This window comes from Nelusetta ayraudi, unplaced genomic scaffold (assembly GCF_046127955.1).
Source record: "Nelusetta ayraudi isolate G7.1 ecotype Tasmania unplaced genomic scaffold, CSIRO-AGI_Nayr_v1 ptg000057l, whole genome shotgun sequence".
Classification (NCBI taxonomy): domain Eukaryota; kingdom Metazoa; phylum Chordata; class Actinopteri; order Tetraodontiformes; family Monacanthidae; genus Nelusetta; species Nelusetta ayraudi.
In genome coordinates, this window is record NW_027466107.1 from 3,422,652 (window position 1) to 3,446,358 (window position 23,707).

At 46.7% G+C, this 23,707-nt stretch overlaps 1 protein-coding gene across 3 annotated transcripts; it reads right to left on the minus strand.

Annotated features, from left to right (window-relative positions):
* Nucleotides 1–1,148: 1,148 nt before the first annotated feature.
* camsap3 (calmodulin regulated spectrin-associated protein family, member 3) lies at nucleotides 1,149–23,632 on the minus strand. 3 transcript variants are annotated; one of them, XM_076038743.1, is made up of 17 exons: nucleotides 23,074–23,632; nucleotides 16,839–17,101; nucleotides 10,058–10,198; nucleotides 9,873–9,959; nucleotides 7,963–8,101; nucleotides 7,319–7,458; nucleotides 7,112–7,196; nucleotides 6,981–7,023; nucleotides 6,820–6,875; nucleotides 6,501–6,537; nucleotides 4,388–6,407; nucleotides 4,164–4,288; nucleotides 3,264–3,556; nucleotides 3,082–3,175; nucleotides 2,591–2,709; nucleotides 2,382–2,500; nucleotides 1,149–2,282 (listed from the first exon to the last, which is right to left on the minus strand). In XM_076038743.1, exons 1-17 carry the CDS (start codon nucleotides 23,204–23,206, stop codon nucleotides 1,983–1,985), a joined length of 4,194 nt encoding a protein of 1,397 aa, XP_075894858.1. In that variant the 5' UTR covers nucleotides 23,207–23,632; the 3' UTR covers nucleotides 1,149–1,982. The 3 variants fall into 3 exon arrangements, with proteins under 3 accessions (XP_075894858.1, XP_075894857.1, XP_075894856.1); XM_076038742.1 differs by having other exon boundaries at nucleotides 3,273–3,556; nucleotides 6,501–6,573; XM_076038741.1 differs by having other exon boundaries at nucleotides 6,501–6,573.
* Between the last annotated feature and the right edge of the window lie 75 nt (nucleotides 23,633–23,707).

A 23,707-nucleotide genomic window follows, 5' to 3' on the forward strand; every position in this document is an offset into this window, starting at 1 on the left:
CCAAAAGACACAGGAAGACACCTAAAACTAAACATCAAGTTCACCAGCTAATCCAAACCAAAATAAATACAACTCTGGGGTTGACGGAGTGGGAGTTTGTAGAAGGGGGGGGGGATTGCACAAAATCAAAATAAAGTGTTTAACTACCACACACTACTCTTTACACATAAATACAAACATTCTCTGAATCCACACGCACTCCTTCACTCACATTTGATTATCTTTCCACTTTATCCAAAATGCTGTTTGACATTTCGTCATTTCTGTTTGTACATCCGCACTGGAATCTCATGAAAAAAAACAACAACATATTGATCGGAAGCAGCCAGTGATTTTAAACGAGTCAGCTGTGAGCCGGCAGCTGCTCTAGTGCTAACGACTGCCAGGGAAGGAGGAAAAGGCAGAGAGTTCTGTTTTGTGGCGACGCCGAGCTGAAACACGAGCATCGGACACGCAGGCAAACAAGGGGAGGAATTAAACAGCTTGGCAATTTACATTCCACCAGTTAGCCACGAGCGATTTTGGTCAGAACTGCGTGGAGATTTAAAGGCTGTTACAGTCAGGAATGATCCTTCATTAAGAAACCAACCTTCCATTTGCCAGAGCGCTCAAACGAGGAATCTAGAACAAGAAACAGACTTTGATTGACCTCCAGGATTTAATGAACCCCCGAAAACAAAAAGGTCCCAGAAATTTTCAACAGTTTCAGCAGACAAGTCACTTCATGTTCATTCCCATTCACTCGTTCTCATCTCAAACACACACGTCTTACTTAATGCATAAGCAGCAGGCTAGCTCATTTGTAGCTTACAAAGGTCAACATTTTTACGAATCATTGTCAGAAAAAAAAAAATCAAAGTAATCAGCATTCAGTACACATTGAATCAGCATCGATGATCAACTTCCCAAGGAGCTGATTCCAGGAAATGCTGATCGTGATTAAGCCCTCCTTCATGTTTCCACAATTGTTTTTTGTTTTCTTTTCAAAATAAGCTCGGCTTTAATTCATCACATGTTTGAAAGCCAGCGAAGAGGAAAAAAAAAAAGTCACATAAATTTCATTCTTCTCAAAGCTCTCGAAAGGCCGAAGCGATTTGTCCAGCAAAAACATGTCAAAATAGTATATATATATATTTATATTTAAAAAAAAAAAAAAAAAAAAAACCAAAACACATCCAGTTGTCTACAGCTGTAGCAGAGTTGGAATAGAATGGAGCTCACAAACTAAGAGGGCGCAGGCAGGTTTCTAGATGTCTTTTCTCTTCAGCCGCCGGCGCTGCAGCACACAGAGGAAATCACACTACGATCTGAACTGAACGTCCTGAATGGAATGAGTGGTTAGTATGTGTCCTACATTCATATGAGAGCAGCGTTACCTGCAGTTAAGTTTGATTGAGAACTGAGGGCTGAGACGCCTTTTTTTTTTCTCCACTCAGTAAACTAGAGAGACACAGCGAGAGAGAGAGAGAGATGGGGGGGGGGGGAAGAGAGAGCCCTGGAAGAACAAAGAAAGGCAGCAAAAGGAAAAAATAATTCACAAACGAGAGGAACGGGACCTGCGTTGGCACCCTGCCCGAGAAATCCGGGGTCATGCGGTCACGGGGGGCAGTAGTGTGGTCATCCCCACTTTTCTGAGCAAAGAGTCACAACGACTCTTGGGGGGCAGAGTAAGGCAAGGCATGAGGAGGCTGGGTGCAAGTTAGAGAGAATTCTTCATCCTGGCAGAATCAGTTGCGTTACGTTCAACAATCTAAGGAGACCAGGCAGAGCCAATCAAAAGATCTATGGCGATGACGACAGCAGAGGGAACGACGAGTGGTCAGCGGCGTTGCAGCCAAGAAAGCCTCATAGTCAAAGTGGTCGAGCTGGATAATAAACAATCTTAAGTGCCTCATGGAGAAAAAGAAACAAATATCGAGGGGTTTTGGGAGAGGAGTTAAGAGCAGGATCCCTGGATTGTAACACACATCCCGTGTTTGCCTTCATTTGGGGGTGCCGAGCTTCTTGGGAGTCCCTGGGCGCTTCTGCCAAAAGTGACTGGGGATGGTGAAAGCGTCCACGCTCATGGACATAGTTTTGGACGGGATGGCGGTGAACTGTTTCCGATCAGAGCTGTACTTGTAAATGGACTCGACCATCTCGGGGACAATGACCCGGGGGCCGATGCCGGTGAGCCGCACCATCTCCTCCGTCTCCGGGTTCATGGTGTAAACGGCTCTGAACTGGCAGCTGGCGTCTCTGAAGAGGATGAGGAAGTGGTTGGCCGCGCTCTTCTCCATTTCCTGCATGAGGAGGAAGAAGGAAAAGCGCGTTGGCAGCGGCGGCGAGCGGCTGAGCACGGGGCCAACTCTGCTGGTCTGTGGCACGGTCGCCCAGCTTACCTCTACAATCTTGTTTTTCTGGGGTTCGTTGACCTTTCCAGCCAGGCAGCAGCGGGTGATAGCGTTATGGATGATAAACTTGTTGGACTTAAAACTTGGCTCCTTGTACAGCTTTGGACCTGCAGGACATGCCACTTCAATTGCGTGCCAAGACAGAGTTTGATGCACTGTGTTCATTGGAATTGCACAAATGGAAGCGTCCAACTGACCTGTGTATTCTGGGATAGAGGCGGGGGAGGAAATAGTGGAGCCGTTCTCCCAGTCCCGCTCACCGTTTTGACCGCTGAGTCGCCTCGGTGACATCAGCCGCGAAGGAGAGTGCGAGCGGCTGCAAGAGTTCATCAGAAAATTAGATTTGACTTTTACTTTTTAGATAGATAGATAGATAGATAAGTACTTTATTCATGACGTGAATATGCATATAAAATTCACTAAGTGAAGAAAGTTTGGTAGATCAATAGTGAATGATTAAATAAATAAGTTAAAAAAAAAAAAAATTAAAAACAAACTGCTATCAATTCAATAAAATGCACATTAGCAAGATCCATTGTGCAGTCTTATTGCTGCCGGAATGAAAGACCTCCTGAACCTCTCAGTTCTGCAGTGCATCGAGAGCAGTCGATCAGTGCAGCTACTTTGTTGGAAAAAAAAGAACATTTCCATCAGGAGGATGAACCATAGTAACGGCAGTTGGTGTTACCTGGGAGACTTTCTGACTGAGAGCCCTCCGGAGTCGTGTGCCATGGAGGACAGATTCATTGTTGAGTGGGAGTAGACCTTACTCAGCCTGTTGCCTAAAACAATTAAAAATAAACAGCAATGATGGACTTAAAGAAAAAAGTATAAACACCAAATTGAGTTGAAAAAATGTGAAAGAAATACCCATGAAACCTTTGACGGGGCTGCGCGACAGCACCGAGTCGTCTCGGAACACAGTCTTGGGCCTCTGCTTCTTGACTCCGCGGACCGTGGTGGGTTTGTGCCGCAGCACCTTGTCCAGGTCTTCCATGATCTTCAGCTGGTGCCGCCGCTCGTACTCCTGCCGGGTGAAGTCGCCTCGGCGCTGCGGGGTGCCCTCCACTGGCGGGGTGTGAGATGCGGGAGGAGTGCCCGGAGTCTGGGGTCTGTCGTCGGCCTTGTTCCCCCAGCCCTCGATGGTCATCCACTGAGGTTTGCTGAAGGAAGGGAAATAAATAAATAAATAAATAAATAAATAAATGCTGGATAACAGCTGAATGGACATCAGCAAGTTGACAAGCAAAGGGCGTAATCTCATTAGATCTGTACTGTACGGAAGAACATTGCATTCACTGGATAAAAAAACTGTAATCAGGAGATAAAATAAAGAAAAAGCAAACATCTGTAAATCCTTTCTAATCAGTGGGCAATGATGGCGCTATCGCAGTTCATCGGCTATTACTACCTTTGCAGTTTGAGACAGTGGGAAAAACTTGCATTTCTTCAAACTGAGGATGGTATTGATATTAATGTGTCAACACTGTGCAGGCATCTCAAATGGTTCAGATTTTTCAGGCAGAAAGCCCAGCCAGTCTGACGTGCTGCATGTGGCAATGCATCCAATCTGCTTTGGTAGTGGCTCAATAAACTGTACAGCACCTGTTACAAATCCTCCACCTATCCTTACCTAACCCTCATTACACCTATTTTTTATTTTTTAGTAATGCACTTGTATAAAAAAAAAACTTTTTTTTTAAATAAATGCGAGAAATGAAAAAGCTACAGTTTTTATTCGCCAGTGCCGGCGTTTCAACTGGGTCTCACTTTGATTCTTTCTCTTTTTCCTGCTCAAGCTTGCGCCTCTTCATCTCCTCCGCTCTCTTCTGCTGTTTCTCCAACAAAGCTGCTCTCCGCTGGGCCATTTCATCCTCCGGCAGCTCTTTGTCATCCTGGGCAGAACAGGTGGAACCACATAAATGCGCAAAGCTTACAAAAAAAACTCAAGGTCGCACATAGCTGAGTGAAGACTGCTACAATGAGACGCCTACCTTGAAGAAGAAACCGACCCCTGCCTTGGTCTCGGACTCGGCCTGCTCACTCATTGGGTCGGGGAAGGGCTCGGCCACCTGGTCGTCCTCGTCGCCTTCGACCCGCAGGGCGGAGAGCGAGATCTCAATCAGGCTGCTGCGCTTGCCGTTCAGCATGCTGGCAGTGGCGTCGCTCTCGAAGGAGCACTCCGACGGGGCGCCGGAGCTGCAGGCGCCGCTGACCAGTCCGTCCCTGTTCGCCGAGGGCCCGTGAGACGGGCCGGCCTCCAGGTCCATGCTGAAGATGCTGTGATCGTCCTGCGAGCCCACCGACATGGCGTCGTCTGCGGGCCGAGGCGTCGGGGTGGAGGGCGGCAGGGGCGTGTGCGTCGGCGTGGGGACCGGGGTCGGACCCGACGAGTGCGGCTCGCCGCCGTCAGAGTCCCCAATGGAGAAGGTGGACAACGTCTGGACTTGCGACTGCCAGGGGTTGACCCGGCGGAGGTGTGGGATGCGGTCCACGTTCTGAGGCGGGGCGATGGCCCTGGAGAAGGACATGGGCTTGGGCTCCAGCGGACGAGCTTGCTGTTGGTGCTTGGGGCTCTTCGGGGGAACGGACTGGGCTCGTCGGTGGACCTGAGGAGACTTGGGGGCCACGTGGTTGGCGAAGCGGTGGGATGGAGACGGGGAGGCCGAGTTGGGGTCACGGGTGGGCTGCCGCGAGGTGCGGGTGGGCGTGGAGATGGCCGCGGAGGTCTTGGGGCTGGCGGGGATGACCCAGGACTTGCTGGCCACGGCCGGGCTCTTCTTCTTGAGCATCTGGTTCTGCTGCTCCGTCAGCCGCTGCATGTCGCTCTGCAGGGAGCTGAGGGCGGCGGTCAACTTGGACACGGCGTTGTTGTAGTCGCCGAGGGGAGCCGCAGCTTTCTCGCCGGTCGCCGGGCCGGACTGGCCGAGTGCTTTGTCAAGCGGCGGAGGCGCCGCTTTGGCCGAGAGCCGCTGCTGCTCCTGCTGCTCGTCCTCCTCCATCCGCGCCAGACGGTCCTCCAGCACCAGGCGGGAGAGCTCCTCCTCGGTGGATGAGGCGCTGACCCGGCCGTCCGCCCCGTCCTCGTCCTCCCGCTCCTCCTTCTTCAGCTGTATGAAGGCGCTCTTCCCCAGCCGCTGCCGGTGCTTGGCGAAAATGGCCTCGATGCGTTTCTTCTGCGCCTCGATGGCCCGCCGCTTCTCGTGGAGGCGCACCTCCAGCTCGGACGCCTCACTGCCGATCTGCTGACTCTTGCCGGGGCTCTCCTCCGAGGTCATCTGAGGCGCGGCCGAGACGTCGGCTTTGGGGGAATCCAAACTCTGCTTCTTCTTGCGCTCGGCGAAGCTGGTCATCCTCACGCCGCTGTCGGACGCCTCTTTGGCGCGGCCCCTGGCGGAGAGTGCGCCGCCACCTGGCGTGTTGGGGGTGGACTGGGCCTTGGGCAGGTCCTCCGAGGCGTCCGAGTCCACGCTGCCGTCTCGCAAGACCGAGTCGTCGTCCCGCGAACATTCAGAGGCGTTCCTGGTGCGGCTGGACTCCCGGGACTCTGCCGTAGGCCGATAGGTTATTCCTGAGCGCGACGGGGCAGAGCAGCTGACGGGCAAGCTGTTCCTGGAGCCACTGGGCTCGTCGGGGGAGTGGAGGTAGAAGCCGTCCGGAGCGCCGTCTGGGTGCAAGCGAGGCTCCATCTTGCTCTCGTTGTGGATAATCTGGAGAGCCTCCTCGATGGTGGGCAGCTCCCCTGTTTCGCCGACGGCATGGCCGTTCTCCTCGGCCATCCTAGGTATGCTGGGAGCCTGGGAGGCCCAGGAGGCTCGGTGTGGACCGTTAGCACCTGAGGGTTTGCTCAATAAATGGCTGAGATCTTCAGGGGGGGTGTAGGGCGCCTGGTGGCCGGCCGGGTTGAGTTGGTCTGAGCTCACAGAGCGAGTTATGACAGGGTTGCCCATGACCACATCCACGTCGCTGTCCAAGCCGAAGGGAATGCTGAAGGACACTGCTGACAAAGGTCGGCTGAGGAAAAAACAGTGAGAAAAGTTGATTGTTACAGTAATCGTAAAGGCTAAAAAGAATGATCGCTGAAAGTTGTGAACATGTGGATCTTACCCGACAGATTTTTTGCTCCATGTCTTTTCAACTCCCTCTATATGAGACATTGAGGTAGACTGAGTCAAAGATCCTGAGCACAGTGGAACACACACAGACATGTAAAGGCATGCACACCACACAGGGATGCAGCAATCAACAAGGCAACGCACCGCAAAATGAATGAAGTGTGAGCAGTTTGGCATATCATTATCATACCATTAAGAAATGAAAGAAGAGAAAAACAAGGAATGAGGGACTTGACCAAAAACATGTAAATGTAAAATGGAAGGCAATAACAAGAGTCAGTGTATCCGGTTATCAGAGGAAACAGTCTTACCTGATGCAGGAGAAGAGATGGGAAGGAAAGGCTTCTTAAAGATTGAAGGGGAGTTACTATAAAATAAATCCAATATGAGCCTTTTTGTTAAACCAGTGACTTAACCATCATAGTACAGTAAAAAAAAGATAAATATATGGAAATACAGAAAGCTACAGTACCTGTTTACAGTCAAGCTACTTGGAGTGAGTGGCGTGGATCCATCTAAAAAAAAAATAATAATAAAATAAAAATTACCCAGTCAGATTTTGTTATATTGAATGGCATGAATGCACAATGTTGCGATAGTTACCTAAAGTGTCTAAAGGCTGAACAAACTCGGGCCTTCGTACTTCAAACCAGCAGAGCAGTTCCGAGAGAAAGCCCAGCAAGTTGAGCTGAAATGAGGTCAAAAAAAAAAAAAACCCACTAGGACACGCCGGATCTTTCAACATCACTGTAAGGACGTTAAGAACACAGGAGCGCTAACAAATATTGACATTTAGTGTGTAATGCGTACCTGCAGCTCTTGCTGTGTGTATAGCATGTCCTCCAGAGTCACATGACAGCAACTCTTAAGACAGCTGTCGCAAAACTCACGGATGAACTGCAGGTTGAACAGGCTGTCTGCTACAGACATGGAATCCTTCATGCAAACATCTTTAGGGAAGGCAGAGGGGAAAAAGTTCAACTTCAACAGATAAAATAAGAATTTAAATGTATTTTCTGTCTACAACGTGTTGTTATACACTACCAGTCAGAAGTTTGGACACACCTTCTCATGCAATGTTTTTTTGCATGAAGACATCCAATACAGGAGCAAGATATATGTAATTATGCAGCAAAGAAAAACACACGTTCAATAACTCTAAATATGCTTTTTATGAGAGGTGGCTGTTTTGAAGAATTTAAATAGAAAACGTGTTTGAGTTATTTGACACTTTTATTGTTTCCTGCATAATTCCATGTGTGCTCATACGTAGTTTCAATGCCTTCAGTGAGAAACTGCAATGTCAATAGTCATGAGAATGGACGAAAAGACATTAGATTCATAGGGTGCGTCCAAACTTTAGACTGGCAGTGTAGATGAAACACACTCAGCTGGAAGAAAAATTTGAAATGTTTTGGCCTTCTGGCACAACTTTTCACAATTTTTGTCTGTACCTTCAAGTCTCAGCAGACCAGGGCAGTAGTAATGTATGACCGCGGCAATGGCGCAACCAGTGGACAGGTCCTTGACTTTGTTCACCACTGGGAAGCTGGGATTCTGTTTAGACTGGGATTTATCTTTCCTGTAGCGGAGCTAACAAGAAAAGAAAAACGGAGCACAAAAAGAGCAAACAATGCAATCAAACACTGCGGCGCAGACTTCTGAGAGAGGTGGTCAAAGTTTATACGTAAAATGTAACATATTAGCCAAGGTCCAAATCATCTTTAAACTCTCCAAACATGGTCAATCTAGAGTCCACCTGAACTGTGACACACGTTTGGATCTTCGTGCAAATTCACGTATAGCTTTGTTAAGTTCGTGCCACTATGTGTGGAAAAAAATGAGCGATGGACGACAACGAGCAGACGCAAAAGACTTTGTCAGAGCAGATGGACAAACCGACTGCTGAGCGGGAGTAAGAAGAAGTAAAGGGTCACACAGTTAAAACACGGGAAGGGAATTTTCCAGGTACAACTATGTGATGAAAACAAACAGATCAATGTCAACAGGAACCGGATTAAAATAAATCTGACCCTCAGAGAAGTGCTTAGCCAAAGACACACACACACACACACGCGCACACACAAACAAACAAACACACTTCTGTATAACCAGAAGAGCTGGTTGCACACAGCAGTTCCAAGACCTGCTGCTCTGGCACCGATTCTGATTCATGCACCACACCTTGCCAGTTAACAAGCACTGCCCTTTGCAGCGCTGACCTGCCCAAACGCATGACGTCAATGATGCTGTGACGTGCAGTTAATGCAAAACCACAATTCCATCCACACCAGCATTCCCACCACAGCATTTGAAAAGAAACAAACAAACAAACAAACAAACAAAAAGGAACACACGAGCACACACACCTTACTATAAGACAACTGCTGATAAATGTGATGGTGACACTTGAGGGATGGAGGAACGGGGCAGAGGGAGCAGAGGAGAAGAGGAGGAGGGAACTTACAGGAACAAGTTTCCAGTACCAGCGAGTAGGACACTGTCAGAAAGGAGGAGCGAGAAGAGGAAAGAGAGAGACAGGGAAGTGAAGAATAGGAGCACACACAGCACCACTACAGTGGAAGAACTGGACAAACAGGAGGGTTGAGACGATGACACCTTTTCTTAGGTTTTCTTTTTTTTTTTTTTTAATGACAAAAGGAGAGGGGGAAGCTGTTATCATTTCACCTGTGGAGTCTCAATAACAATGCCGGCAAGTGCAGCAGCAGAAGTGACAGCAGTGTGCGCTTCTGACCCTCTGTGCACGCACGGTCATGTTGAGCACACTACAAACTGACTGGACTACTCCCAGGCAGGTGTAGCTACTGATGTTTAACTGCAGCAAATCACTGAACATGTCGCAAATACAAAAAAAAAAGTTATTTTTTTTAAGAGAAATTGTAGCTGAGCCGAGCCTGCCGTTCCTTATGGGCCTTGTCAGACACCGTAGTTCCGATGGTGCACATGTTCGAGTGTTGTGTGTGTTCGTGCTCAGCTCCCGGTTGCATGAACCAACAGTGTGTTCGCTATGGTATATCAATAAACCTGGTGTGTGTGTGTGTGTGTGTGTGTGTGTGTGTGTGTGTGTGTGTGTGTGTGTGTGTGTGTGTGTGTGTGTGTGTGTATACACGTACTATGGACTGTCACTTCTCCAAGTACGCGAAAATCAACAGAAATTAAATCAATTCACATTTCTGTCCACTAGATGGAGCCAAGTACACGCAGTTTACGCTAGTGAAGGCTGCTTCCTACCAGCAATGGTATGACTCCGAACATTTAATTAACTGCTAGCATTTCGCCAAACAAAATATAATATATTGTGTCAAATATTTTGATGACATCATATGTCTAAGGTTGTACTTACAGAAGGCTGAACAGGTTGGAGTTCCGTACTGGCCTGAGTTGTGTCAGTCTGGGCTTCCTGGGTTCTTTCTCGCAACTTCTGGTTTAACTGTGAACGGAAAAAAAAAAAAAAAAAAAAAACATTGACAAACTATATTCGAACATAAGACATAAGGGTGTAACAAACACTGTGTGTGGGCCTCTTACCTGATTGACCCAGTGAAGCAGAGCATCCTCCCAGCTGCATGCTCCGCCCAGTAGCTCAGCGGAGCCCTGCTTCTTCACAGCAGCCACCGTCTCCATGGCTCCCACCGCCATCAGGCCATCAATCAGGGCCAGGTGGGCACTCTGCATTCATCACAAGAGGTGAAGGAAACAGCGGGACCCATTAACGCTGGAGGCCAGACATCCCAGACGGCATCAATCAGCCGCCACTAACGCTAACATTAGACTGCAGGGACACTTCTGCCACGCTAGGAGTTTTTTTTGTTGTTGTTGTTGTGTTTTTGCCTACTGTACTAACAGACTGCTAGTAGGGATGCAACGTTTGCAAACGAGACAGCTGTCTAAACGGCTCCTTTAAGTGAACCATGAGAGCCAGTTCACATTTGCGAGCTGTTCGATTTTGAGCCTCTCTCATATTCTGCCATTCTACAAGGAAAATTCAAAATAGCGATCTTGCTGTTACAGCATGTGAATATAGTACCACTTTACGGAATGTTTACAACGAAAAAAAACAAGCAAAAAAAAAAATGAAATTATTATAATCAATATTTCAGAATAATTCCCGCCATTAGAGTGCGTCTGGAATGAGTAATTTTGAATTATTCTGACCTATATTGAATCTTATAAGTGCTATAGCAATTATTGTTCCTTGATACAAATGAGTTACCAGTAGCTGACTTTTATAAAAAAAAATAATAATAATAATTAATAAAAATAAAATAAAAATAAAAAAATAAAAAAATAAAAATAAAATAAAAACTTCGAGCGAGCGAGTCTTTTGAACTCTTTTGAAAGAATAGCTCCTCGCCTCTAATCGCTAGGAGAGCTAAACCCGCGCTACCGGACTCTCCCGGAAACGTCCTGTAGAGGTCACCAGAAGCACGCTGTGAGTCAGCAGAAACCTTGAGCAAAAACAACGCCGTGAACTTTGCGCTTTGTGTTTGTACAATCATTAAAAGAGGCAATGGACCAGTAACACGACAACACGTGTTTCCCACAGCTCTCATGCCAAAGCTGCTCCACCTTTATTTGCCTCCTCTTCCGTGTTCCCTTTGGCGCAGTGGAATATTGCAGCATGACTCGTGTGCGTGTTTGTATGGCAGGTGTGTGAGTCTGTGAGAGGTTAACACAATTGAAATCACCAAACGGCAGTCTTTCTCCGTCCGCTCTTTCCTTGTGCACTTGTACTCGGGGAGATTTAGCGTCTTTTCCTCACAAGTTTTCCCTCTGATGCATAAATCTAAGAACAGTAAATGTCAACACACTGGTAGCTCCACAGCATTCGTATGCAAAAGCCTTGCATGTATTTGCTTAAACTTGAGGGGTAATTACAGATCCCCCCCTAATCACCAGAGTTCATTAAAAGGCGCCGCCGATGTTATCAGCTCAGTCGCAGAGAGCATGTTAATTCTATAAACCCGTTAGCTTGTTACAAGTTGCAGGCCTTCTGTTTCAGGGGGTGGTGGGTCAGTACTCATCGTCAACTTTCTTTCTGTGGCAAGAGTTTCTTTAAAAGCAAAAGACGTGTACGTTTCTATGCAACGTGATTCCCCAAACTTTGTTTCGTTCGTCTACCTCACTTTTTTTTTTGTTGCTGTCAACGTGTGTGCCTGAATCCTATGTCTCTCTGCAAGTAGAGAGAGATTTAAAAAAAAAAAAAAAAAACAGACTTATTATGACGATTCTTGCCAAGCGAAAGCACAGACGGCTCACAAACAACACATTCCTCCTGTCACGGGGCCTCTCATTCAATCTCCAATCTACGGTAATCTTCAGGTTTGAGCCTAATCTGTGCAAATAAGTGCCCGTTTCCCTTCACTACTTAGAAATTCCACTTGAGAGGCCACACATTCCTACTCTAACCTCTCGCGCTGTCCCAGATGTGGCTTTGGTGGCAGTCTGGGCAGCATGAATATGCATGAGCCGTGTCTGCCAGTCTGCGTACTCGACCCTGATTTAAAGTGCTGACCTGGCCAGACCCGCCACTGGAGCAGGCAGGCAGGCCAACGCTATGCCAGCGCTGGCTTGTCAACCAGTATCAGTCCGAGCTCTCTGGGCTGCCTAGCTGCTGGGAGATGTGTGCCACTTTTCCAAATACACTCACTGAGAGTGGCGCTGCTAATCGTGTGACGTGACACTTTGGTGAAAAAGTTACATTTGAGTAGAAAGAATAGTCAGATAAGGCAAAAGGTCAGGCTTCGAGGGACTAGACTCAAATGAAGTAACATGAGCAAGGCTGATGTGGGCAAAAATTATGTTCACTATTCATTGCAATGGCACAATTCTGCAGACCATAATAACTTTTTGCGTTATTGCAAAGGATTTTGTTTCATTTAGCTTCTCTTCGTTCATACATGGAACGTGTTTTTCGCTCTTGATCCAAAACAGATCCACAAAATGCGAATGCACATTCAACAGATTTGAATTAGAGGTGTTGCCTGAATAAAGGAGGCAAATGGTTGAGAGAAAATGGGATTTGGATAGAGAAGAAACAGATGACGGATGTTGCAAAGTAATTATTTTACATGTATTTTTAGAGCGTAAGTGGGTAAATTATGTTAAAAAAAAAAAAAAAAAAAAAAGTGCGACATAAAACCAGGAATGGATCTCCTGCCGTGGACCCAGGAGAACTTGCTAAGCTAAATCACAAGTCTCCCTAATGAGAGGGGAGAGCGGAGCGAGGCATGAACAACCAGCTCAGAGCCTGCCAGATCACCATGGCGACCAACCAGCTGACCCACAATGCATCTCAATTCAGGCCCGACCACAGCACTGCTCGCTGCCCCTGGCTTAGCACCGGCTCTGGGGTTTGCAAACGTCCAGCCAGTTAGCGACCCTTGTACCGGCGGCGACCAACGAAACAAATTAAATAATACTCCAGCGGTCAACGGGGAATATTTATTTACAAAAGCACGCTTGCATAACAGCGTCGACGGCGGAGTCGAGGAAACAAAACAAAGGAGTCTTGTGGATCATTAAGTGAGATTACAATGAGGGCAAAATCTGATTATGTCTGAAATATGACTTAACCCCATCCCCCTGCCTGGTGCTTACTGAGGGGGAGACTAACAGGGGATCAGGCAGGTCTGGGGCCCAGCCAGGGATTTTACACAGGAGGCTCACTTTAAGCACACGGATATTTGAACAGTCATGTGCACGTGAACCGTTAACCTCAACAAGAGACAAACACGACGGGGGGAGCGACGCTGGCCATAGTTCAAATTTACCATCACTAGTCGCCATCAAAAGTCAAGGATCACCCCACCGACTAGTACAAGATGACGGTGAGCGTTTGTGATGGTCTGCCACCTCAGATCGGAGCTAAGCTCCAGAATGATGCTCGCTTGACCAGAAAAACTGCCGACGCAGCAGTATGATTTAAGACAAAGTGTCAGCACGTATCTATAATCAACAGGGCACCAGGAAGAGGGTTAGCTGCATTATGGATACATGACTTGCTTTGTCACTGTGGGAACAAAGTGCTCCCAGTGCACGGGTGGTGGTGATACGGCACATCCAGTTACACATTAAACACTTTGCTGCTGACTGTTGGCTGATTTTAACTTTCTGCCAAACCTGTCATTAGACATTAACAAAATATGAAGGGGCAAAAAGTGTGAAACGCGACTGTGTGAGGTGGTGTACTCAGTGGTCTTTTCCGGCGTGACATTTTATTTTCCTGGATGATGACACGCAGTCTGCATAGCAGATTATCCCTAATCTGAGCTGGGTCACCAGCAGAGCAGTGACCAGTGGGACAGACCCAAGATGTGCAATGCAAACAACTGAAAACAGTTGTCCTGGATAAGTTCTGCAACCAAACTTTCTCACATTACGTGGAGTCGATCCTGCAGGAAAATGGTGCAAACCAGGATATCAAGATCTTTGCTGTATGCTTCTTCTTTTTTCAAATCCACGTCTGTGCAGGTTCATATAACACGCCAAACACATGATTTTTGTCACATGGTGCAACAGTGTGTGCAACAATTTGAGAAGGAATAGTTACATTTTGAAACTATATCAGAGAACTCCTGTTGAAGTGTTCCTGTGATGTGCCGTCAACAAGAAGGAACAGGGTGGCGGCAGTAAAAAGGTTGGACAAGACAGAAGACGCAGGGTCTTGAAGCCTGACAATCAAAAGGCAAACGGAAGGCGCTTCCTCTTCCTGCAGCTGGAATTTACAATGTGATTTGGGGAATAATTACCGCACTGCAAACCGAGTTGAGCCATGACGTGTGTGTGCGTGTGCGTGTCTGTGTGTGGCCCTGTTTTGGCAAACGCAGCATTGTTTGAGAGAAAGCCGGTCACTGGCCAAGCAGTCAAACTTGCTGCCAGCTTCTTTATGGGTTGGGATAAACCCACATCTGTGGATTAAGATCACAAATTAATGCTTAATGTATTGCAAGGAGCAGCAAAAAAACAAAACACAAAAAAAACGCTAGGTGTGCAACACACCAAGTGAAGTGGTGGCAAAACTGCCAGTGACTCTGCACTGCGATTTCACTGACAACCACCTCATACTGGACTGACACACACACACACACACACACACACACACACACACACACACACACACACACACACACACACCTAGATAAAGCTTTACTGTAAGGCAGCACTGCGACACAGTCCAAAGCCGTTTGCTGGCCAAGACCCACATCGATGCTACATCCTTCTGATGCTGGCGCAGCAGCATGACCCACTTTTCATTGCTTTTCCATCGTAGCTATGGTGTCAGTCTGCAAAGGACGGGCCCGTCCCAGGGCAAAGCAGCCACCGGAGGTGCCATGGGGCAAAGCAGCAAAGCAGCAAAACAGCGGATGCAGCATTTAGAGGAAGCGGCAGAAGCAAAAAGGAGTTTTAAGACAATGCAGAAATGTTGATGAGAATAGAGAGAGAGAAAAATGTGTCATGGCAGGTAGCAGCAGTTAAGGTCCTTTACCATACTTTACTGCTTTGATTTAAAATACAACCAAAGCCAATGTGGGCATTTTATTTTGCATGATATGCTGGTAATACGAGGTCCTGGTTTGAGTGATGGGGGCATGATGACCTCGCTGCTGCCTCAATCTCCACACTGGCCCGTAATTACGGAGCAGATTTTCTCCTACACAGCATTAACTCCAACTGATAAATCCACCGGCGACATCTAGAAATCTCTCCTTCTGTGATTGGATATTTCAAAAGGAGGATGCATGTAGCAACAAGTTGTGCTTGGAATTTTCAAATCACCATGCCGCCGCACCTGCTGCGGCTGAGGGCAGAACAGAGTCCACCCGACAACAACACCATTATGAAGGTCTCAGGAGACACGATGAGCTTTCAAAAACATTGCCCACGTGAACAAAGTTCTCAAGGCGAATTACTTTTAAAAAAAAAGATGAATCAAAGGTATTGTTTTGGTTAAAACAGAAAGACAGCAGGCTGACGATGCGGCATCTTAGAGGAGAAGAAGAGAAAAGTTTCCATCAAACTGAAAAACATCCCTTCTCTGTGGGATTATTATGATGCTTTGAAAACAGAGGGAGGGAGGGAGGGAGGAGGAGGAGAGGTGAGGAGGGAGGGAGGGAGAGGAAGGGGAAAGGGAGCGGGAGGGAAAGAAGAGGTAAAGGTATAGGAGGAAAAACCAGTTTCTCTTGATTTCAAGCACTCGGCTCAAGAGTTTTCTGTCAACAGACCATCTCCAGTTTCCACCAGCACTGTTCAGCCATTGTTTATGCAACTGAACCTATTGAGTCTAGACTGCCTCCCACCTCCTCCCACCTCCCCCGCCCCGCCCTCTCAGACCCTGGAATTAGAGTAGTGGCTCCCTGTGTCACCGTGCCCGCCCTACTTCCAGCAGCTGGATCCACTCATCCTGTAGGATCAGATGGGGGGAGGAGGGGGCAGCGACGAAGGATGGGGCGCGTTTGAAAGGGAGGGGGGTGGCGGGGTCGGGGGAGGAGGGGCTTTTTGATGTCCTTTAATCCCCTCAATTCAAAGCGTAAACAGACGTCCATATCAACAACACGGCTGGCCAGCCCCACTTTCAGCCACTTCTACCTTCCCGGCTCCTCCATACAGCCGATGTTGGGTTTCGGCGAAGGAGTCCACATGACGACAGTTTCAACCCAAACAGCTATTATGACGCTATCGCACTAAGCTGCAGCAACAAAACCCCAAGGCCCGGTCTGTTTAAGGCCCCGGTGTTTACCGTTTATACACACACTAGTGTTGCAGTCAGGAGCGCCCCAAACGAGACCAAGACATTATCAAAACGAGAGTATCAAGATCGAGACAAGACCAAGACTTTATATATCGAAGAGAAATAACAACAAGAAAAAATGACCAGTATCTTTTTTAAATTCACGTTTGCTTCAAAATCAAACAGCAACATCTCTTTTCAGCAAGGTATCTTTGAATCATTTTCTTTAACATTTTGCTGCTTTGCCAACTATTTTGAACCATTTTCAAAAAAACAACTTTGCTTCATAAAATTAAAAATATAAATTAAGTAGGAATAAGGATGTGTGTCACAAACACAGCGTAAAACGGCAGCAGCTGGATTCTTTTCCGTTATTTTCGCGTCATTACAGTGTTGGCTGATTCCTGTTCGGTCTTGATCAAAAATCCTGAGTCCGACCAGTCCGAGACCGAGTAAAAAATCCCTCCGAGTCCGAGATGAGACTGAGACCCTTAAAAAGAGATCTGGAGACCAAGACCAATCCTCGAATACTACAACACAAACACACACCCATAAACCCACAAATACTCAGAAGGTTACCATTTTGATGGGCTTGTGTCGGAGGTCTGCGTCGGTCACCGGCGTGCCCTGGTCTTTGGCGACGACGCCTCTCTGGGCCAGCAGCTGCAGCAGGGCGCCGTTGTCTTTGGGCTGCGCCTCGGCTTCGGGCCGGCCCAGCAGCAGGCCGTAGGTGCGGCAGTACAGCTCCGAGGACTGCAGCAGGCGGCTGACGGGCGGTTTGAGGTGCTCCTGCTCATACTGGTCGCAGTAGAAGGGGTCGCGCAGCTCAGCAGGGACATTTTCTGCCAGTCGGGAGAGCAAACGTGGACGTTAGATGTGCAATCTTTTTTTTTTGGTGAAGAAACGGACACATTCGCACACAGACTGATAAAACGACACACAAAATAATGTGGAGCATGTGGCTTTTTTTCTGCTTCTGGGTTTCCTGCCAGACTGGGCTTCAGATTGAAAGAGCGAGTGACCAGTCAGTGGAGCAGAGCGCAGCATTAAGGTTAGTGGGGCATGGCGGGCAGAGGTTGGCGAGACGCTCCGCCATCCGTTTCTTCCTCTTCTTTCAAACCTCTTACATCATTTTTTGGCAAAGCTTTGATTACTTTAAACACCCCCCCCGCTCCCTTTGATCATCGGAGACGACGTGCTGGTTTCGCTCTAGTCGCCGACTTCCATGACGGCCACTTGAGGCTTCACACCTTTCAAAAGTAAACCACGGGGAAAACAAACAGGAAAATGCAGTAGCAGCAGGTTGTGGCATTTTTTTGCGGCGAGCTGCAGATCATTTAAGAATCTGTTCAGACTGGTCTGGAAATAATGTGTGCAGCAAAGATTGCACCCGAAACACACTACAGACACACAGAATATTAAGCGACGAGCAAACACAGCGGAAAATAATTTTCAAATTCCGGGTTTTTAGGAGCGATAATGCTGAAGACGTAGCCTGAGGAACGAGCAGGAGAGACCTAGGAGTGTGAATGACAGCCTCTCTGAGAACAGGGTTGTTAGAGGTGGAGGTTCCTCCTCATTGTTGTGCTGTTGTTAAGCCATGTAATGAATCTACTGACATTGGACGACAAAACGAAACGCCCACGAGCTGGACCGCATCCAACGTCTCGACACTTGAGCCGCACTTTCAAACATGCCACATAGTGAAACCTTGCTCTTCACGTTCCCAAAAACAAAGCTCGTTCTGCTCAAACTGCAAACACGCACGAGCCGAGCAGAGGCAACAAACCTTTCCACAACGACGTGCTAGAGAAAGCCTGCCGCAGAAGGCAAAGTGGGGATGCAAATGCCCCGACGCAGTCAGATGTGCCAGACTGATAGGAAAAGTTTGGGCCCGCTGTGCGACAGCCGAGCCATGAGAACTCTGTTCGCCTCGCATGTCACGCTAAAAGATAAGTACACATTTGAGAGTACAAATCCATAACACAGCTTCCAAACCTGCTCATCAAATCCCAAACAATCATTGGATGAGGCTACACGCCTAATGTAAAACTGCAATTATCTGCGCATGAAAACATACTTTTGTGCACCAATCGCGCTGCAGTTTACATCCATGCCTGTGAGGCACGGGCCAAAGCACGACGAGTAAAAGTGGACCAACGGCCTCTCTGTCACTTTCACAGGTCATGGGGTCAGAGCTTATCCACTGGTTTGAGCAAGACATTGTCAGTCAGTGGGTTGGTGGTGCATGCACGGCACGCAAGTGAGTTCAAGTGAGCATTCGCCCTCCAGAGGAAATCAGCAAGAGACTGTAAAGCAGTGTTTCTCAACTGGTGGGTTGCAACCCAAAAGTGGGTCACGGAGCTGTTTTGATTGGGTTGCAGCTTCGTGGGCAGTTTTTTCTTTTTTCAAGGGATTTTAAAAAATACCCTACCAGTCTAAAGTCTGGACACACCCTATGAATTGAACGTCTTTTCTGTCATTCTCATGAATATTGACATTGCAGTTTCTCACTGAAGGCATCGAAACTATGTATGAAGACACATAGAATTATGTAGGAAATAATAAAAGTGTCAAATAAATCAATAATTCTTCAAAATAGCCACCTTCCATGAAAAGCATATTTAGAGTTATTGAATGTGTTTTTCTTTGCTGCATAATGACATTTATTTTGCTCATATTTTTTGATGTCTTCAGTGTCTATCTGCAGTGGAGAAAGTTGTAAAGATAAAGAAAAAACATTGCATTAGATAGTGTGTCCAAACTTTTGACTGGTAGTGTATATATTTATCGAGCAAATGTTGGGCACTTATTTTGTGGACACACAACTTAATTACATATAATTTAAATAATTTTATTACTAGAAAGTGGACAAGCGTTGAGTGCAGTGGACTAAATTTGGGTCACGGCTTTGTGATAAGGAAAAAAAGAAAGTGAGTCCTGCGACAAAGCTTCAAAGCACCTAGAGCTGCTCTCGAGGTGACCCTGACTGCTTGTCTTTCTGAGTGGTATGATAGCAAACCAAGACATTTCCTGGGGCAGGCTCTGTTCTTAATTATCATAATGCAAAAGCAAATGGGAAGCTGATGCAGCAGCAGCAGCAGCAGCAGCAGCAGCAGCAGCAGCAGCAGCAGGGCCATTTGAATTTGTTTGCTAAATGCCCGGAAGAGCTACAAAGTGATGCAACTTGCAAGCACAGCTGTAGCCAGTTCAATTGTGTTTAGCTGGCTGATAACCCCAGTCATGTGTCCTCCTTCATTGACTGATGGAACCACTGCACTGGTCGTCACAGACACAAACACACACACACACACGCACGCACGCACACGCACGCACACACATGTCCGATAGTAATCAAGCAACACAAATCAACAAACACACACACACAGATAAATCAGGCTCTCTCTTTCTCTCTTCTTGAGGTTCTGTGCAAAACTCCATCATCTTATTATTATCGTTAGTCTAATGATTTTTATTTACTATACCAGTGATAAAAAATAAATAAAATAATCAAATAAAACAGACAAGAAAATTAGCAAGTTAGCTCGATATGCGTATCAAAGGGGCTATGTGCCATGATGTGTTGATTCTGATGAAAAAAAAAAAAAATCCTCATCATGTGGGAGAGAGGATCAAAAGCGGATGATTATCAACTCCTATTTTGGAACAATGCTAGTGCTGTTTGGTGGCTCAAAATCCAAGCGGTGCCGATAGCGGCGGCAACGTTCATTCCTGGCGCTGAAGCCCCAAAAAATGCCATTGCCAACAGAACACCAGAGCTTTAGCCTCTCTGACCAGGCTGTAGAGTGGATCACCAGATGACTCAACTACCTACTGAATTCTGACTCCCTGCTACACTCACAATAGCGCACAAAGATTACACAGACAAAGCGTGGACTTACTGCAGTGCAGTGAACCTCAAAATATACATACATATAAATGTATGTATGTATGTACGTATACAACCGGTCAAAAGTTTGGACACACCTGTTTCTTCTTTATCTTTACTACTTTCTACACTGTAGATACATACTGAAGACATCAAATATATATGTGGATTAAGGCGGCAAAAGAAAAAAAATGTTAAATACCTAAATATGTAATGTAGTATATCTTTTATATGAAGTTTGGCTATTCTAGATCATCTAAAGTATAAAACTTGTTTGAGTTATTTCACACTTTTTTGTTTAACACATATTCCGTATGTGTTCATTCAGTTTTCATGCCTTGAGAGACAATCTGCAATGCAAATAGTCATGAAAATGAAAGAAAAACCATTTAAGTCAGAATTATCTGTTCAAATTTTGACTGGTAGTGTATGTATATAAGTATATATACACATACATACATATATATATATACACAGGCTTACCTACAAATTAGTGTCTGACATGTGCATGTTGTAGCTCTCATACACCCACAGAGCCACTCGTGCCACCCCTCATAGAGCAGTGTGACCTGTAACACATCTCAGACGGTGCTCCAGTGTGACAGCGGGCCTGTAGCTTTAAATTGCATTACAGTGAGCACAGAGGTGTATTCTGCAGGCGGAGGGTGCGATAACGTTGTCATCGTCTGAGATGCACATGCGACAACACCGAGTAACGCAGTGATGCCGCGAGAAGAAGATTGTATCTCACTGGCAAGTAGACAAAAGGGTGGCTCGGGTCGGGCGGACGCCAACTCAGACCAGATCCTGCTGAATTGCTCATTAACCAAACACTGACATTCTTGGTGTCGGTGCAAATGGTTTACTTTACGACTACTAATATTTTTTACAGGAGGTTCAGACACCGCACGACTCTGTAACTCCTGAGTAAACACTTAAAACAGGGCAACATCCTCCTCGTGTCCTTGTCTCCTGTTGACTCATCTCTGCTGCAAATGACAGAGAAAGGATGAGTAATATTTCCATTAGCTTTCCAGACCTATGGATGGGTTTGCTAGCTAGGTTGAGTAAACATGCGCTGAGAAATTCAATGCAGGTGCATTTGTTTTTTTTAGACTGCTGGGCAAAACAATGTTGAGCGACGACACCATTAGTGTTGATGGCAAAATACTATGCAACATAGAGGCAATTAGCTCTTTCAGATGGTACAATTATGTTGTTATGTTACTGTAACGACTTTATGTTCATCACCGGCTGCACTTGCCATCCGCGCTCTCATTGGAAGCCTTATTTTTCATGCTTATATACATATTCCAGCCCAAGCCTGTAAGCAGCTTTCAGGCTATCACGGAAGCTTATCAGGGTCCCCTTTTTATTTTTTATTTTAATGTTTCCTCATTTTGAATGACAAAAAAGACCGATATCCCTTTATCTAACCCTAAGACGTTTTCATGATAAAAAATAAAAAAAAGTGGCACAATGTAAGTGTTACTTCAGCTTATCTCAAGGACTCGAAGAGTAAAATTTTCACCCCTGTTTGCATTAGGTTAACTGATATGCAGTTTTAGTCCTGAGGTCCAGATGACCCTAATCAGGTTGCTACTGTGCTGATGCTGCGCTACCCAGCCAAGTGTCTGGAAACAGGCTTGATGATGCCTTCTTGATATCTGTCATAAATCAAGTTAATTCAGAATTTCAGACTCAAAAACAACCTCTAAAACCACACAGTCTTGGTGCTATTCCTGTAACTTGGCGTGGAGTGACTTTGACCAGAGGGCGTGGTGGCTGGATAGAGTACACAGACGCTGCAGCAGCAGCCTTATAGTTGTGCCTCGTGAATTGTGTGACGAGTAAGCCATGTTGTTTAAAGCCAAAAGCGTTTGCTTCGAAACGCTTGACAAAAAAGCCCAATCTTAACGAGGATTCTCTCCGTGTTTATGAGCATTTGAAATACCCGCAAAATGACGTCCTATCTCTGTCCTAGCTTCTAGCTTGTATATCTCCTCGTGAGATAAGGTGCAATAAAGTGAAAAGGGTCAAGTCGGCAATCCGACACTAGACGTGGACTGTTTTTGGTGTCTTTTCTCTTTTTTTGGGGGGGGGGGATCTTATCTTTGCCAGAGAGGACTTTAAAACAATGAGGACACTTGTTATCACCTCATGGTTGGAGCTGACACTGTTCCAAGACTGGCCTGCGGAAAACCTTGGGCAAAAAAAACAAAACAAAAGCAAAGTGTGTCTTATGATGGGTGAACGCAAGAGGACCTTCTTGTCAGCTGGGTGTGTTTGGCATCACAGGGGGGGGTTCTCCTAAGTGCATCCCAAGGCTTGTTCACAGGGGATGTTGGCAGAAGCCCTGGCAAACACTCTGTTCACTCGCAGCTATTTTGATCCTGACACGCATGAAAGCAGTAGTCACAATACATAGTAGTGGGTAGCCTTCACCAAGGGTGCCATGCCTGTATAACCGGATTAAAAAACATATCCAGCAGCCGCTGTGTGCAATATGGGACCTGAGCCTGGAAGGCTAGAAATCCAACAAAATAGGTTAAGGCCCAGGGAGGAGGCCCGCTTTCTCTTGACACACCAAAACACACACATGTAACCAACATGGGAAAACACACACAAACACTGAGGGAGAACAAATGACATCTGTCAAAAAAAACAAAACAAAACAACAAAAAAAAACCCGCATTCCCCGCATGGTACCCTTTCATATGGCGCTCTTTGTGCCGAGAATCGCTGAGCTGTACATCCACTAGTTCCCCCGACACACGCGTGTGCATGTGCCTTTCCCTGTCCTGCCTATAAAAGACTAATTTATAAAGAGGGAGTAACACCATGAGGATGAAATCATCTATGCGACACTTCTCGCGAACAACGTCCCAAATAATCCGCAGGCCTGCTGCTCCAGCCCAAACCTACCTGCACTGCCGTAGGACTTTCCCAACAGCCATCCGACACTTGCGCATATTTTTGCTCTAGTGGAGTCATACAAATCCAGTGGCTTTATGTCTGAGATGGTGAAACTCTTCTTCATGGTGGGGGAGTCCACCATAACGAGTCCGTGGGTATGTGTAAAGTTCCGCCGGCTTTTATAGACAAAAAAAAAAAAAGAAAAAAAAAAGGATACGAGACGGTATTTTAAAAAGAAGGTGGAAAAAATCAAGCACTCATTCTTTTAGCAGGATATTCCGCACGGCCGCCAGGGGTTCGGAATACTAATTTGGCTGAGGCTTTTTGTCGGCACCAGATATCCGCCCCGGCGCTGCTTCCGAGCCAGTTTGTATCCTCTTTTCAGTGCCCGCAGTGGAGACGCTTTCCCGGTTGAATTCGGCCTCACCGACACGCACAGCCCCAGACCCACTGGGCTGTTCGAGAAAAGCGGTCAATTCCCCTCGTTTTTGCCCTCCTTCGTCCGCATTGCTGTGTCTGTGTGTGTATGTCCGGCTCCCCACACGTCGCTCCACTCAGAGCACCGCCGATGACTGACGACCAGGTGCTCCATACGGGAATCGCTCGCTCAGCCGGCCGTCCAATCACAAGAGGAGTGTGAGCG

Excerpts from the sequence above, each read along its gene's own strand:
- camsap3 (XM_076038741.1), bottom strand. The coding sequence starts at position 23,206 with ATGGTGGACTCCCCCACCATGAAGAAGAGTTTCACCATCTCAGACATA. Across the intron at positions 9,960-10,057 it reads TGCTTCACTGGGTCAATCAG|TTAAACCAGAAGTTGCGAGA; the intron begins GTAAGAGGCCCA and ends TTCCGTTCACAG. Across the intron at positions 8,102-9,872 it reads TCCAACCTGTTCAGCCTTCT|CTCCGCTACAGGAAAGATAA; the intron begins GTAAGTACAACC and ends TTTTCTTGTTAG.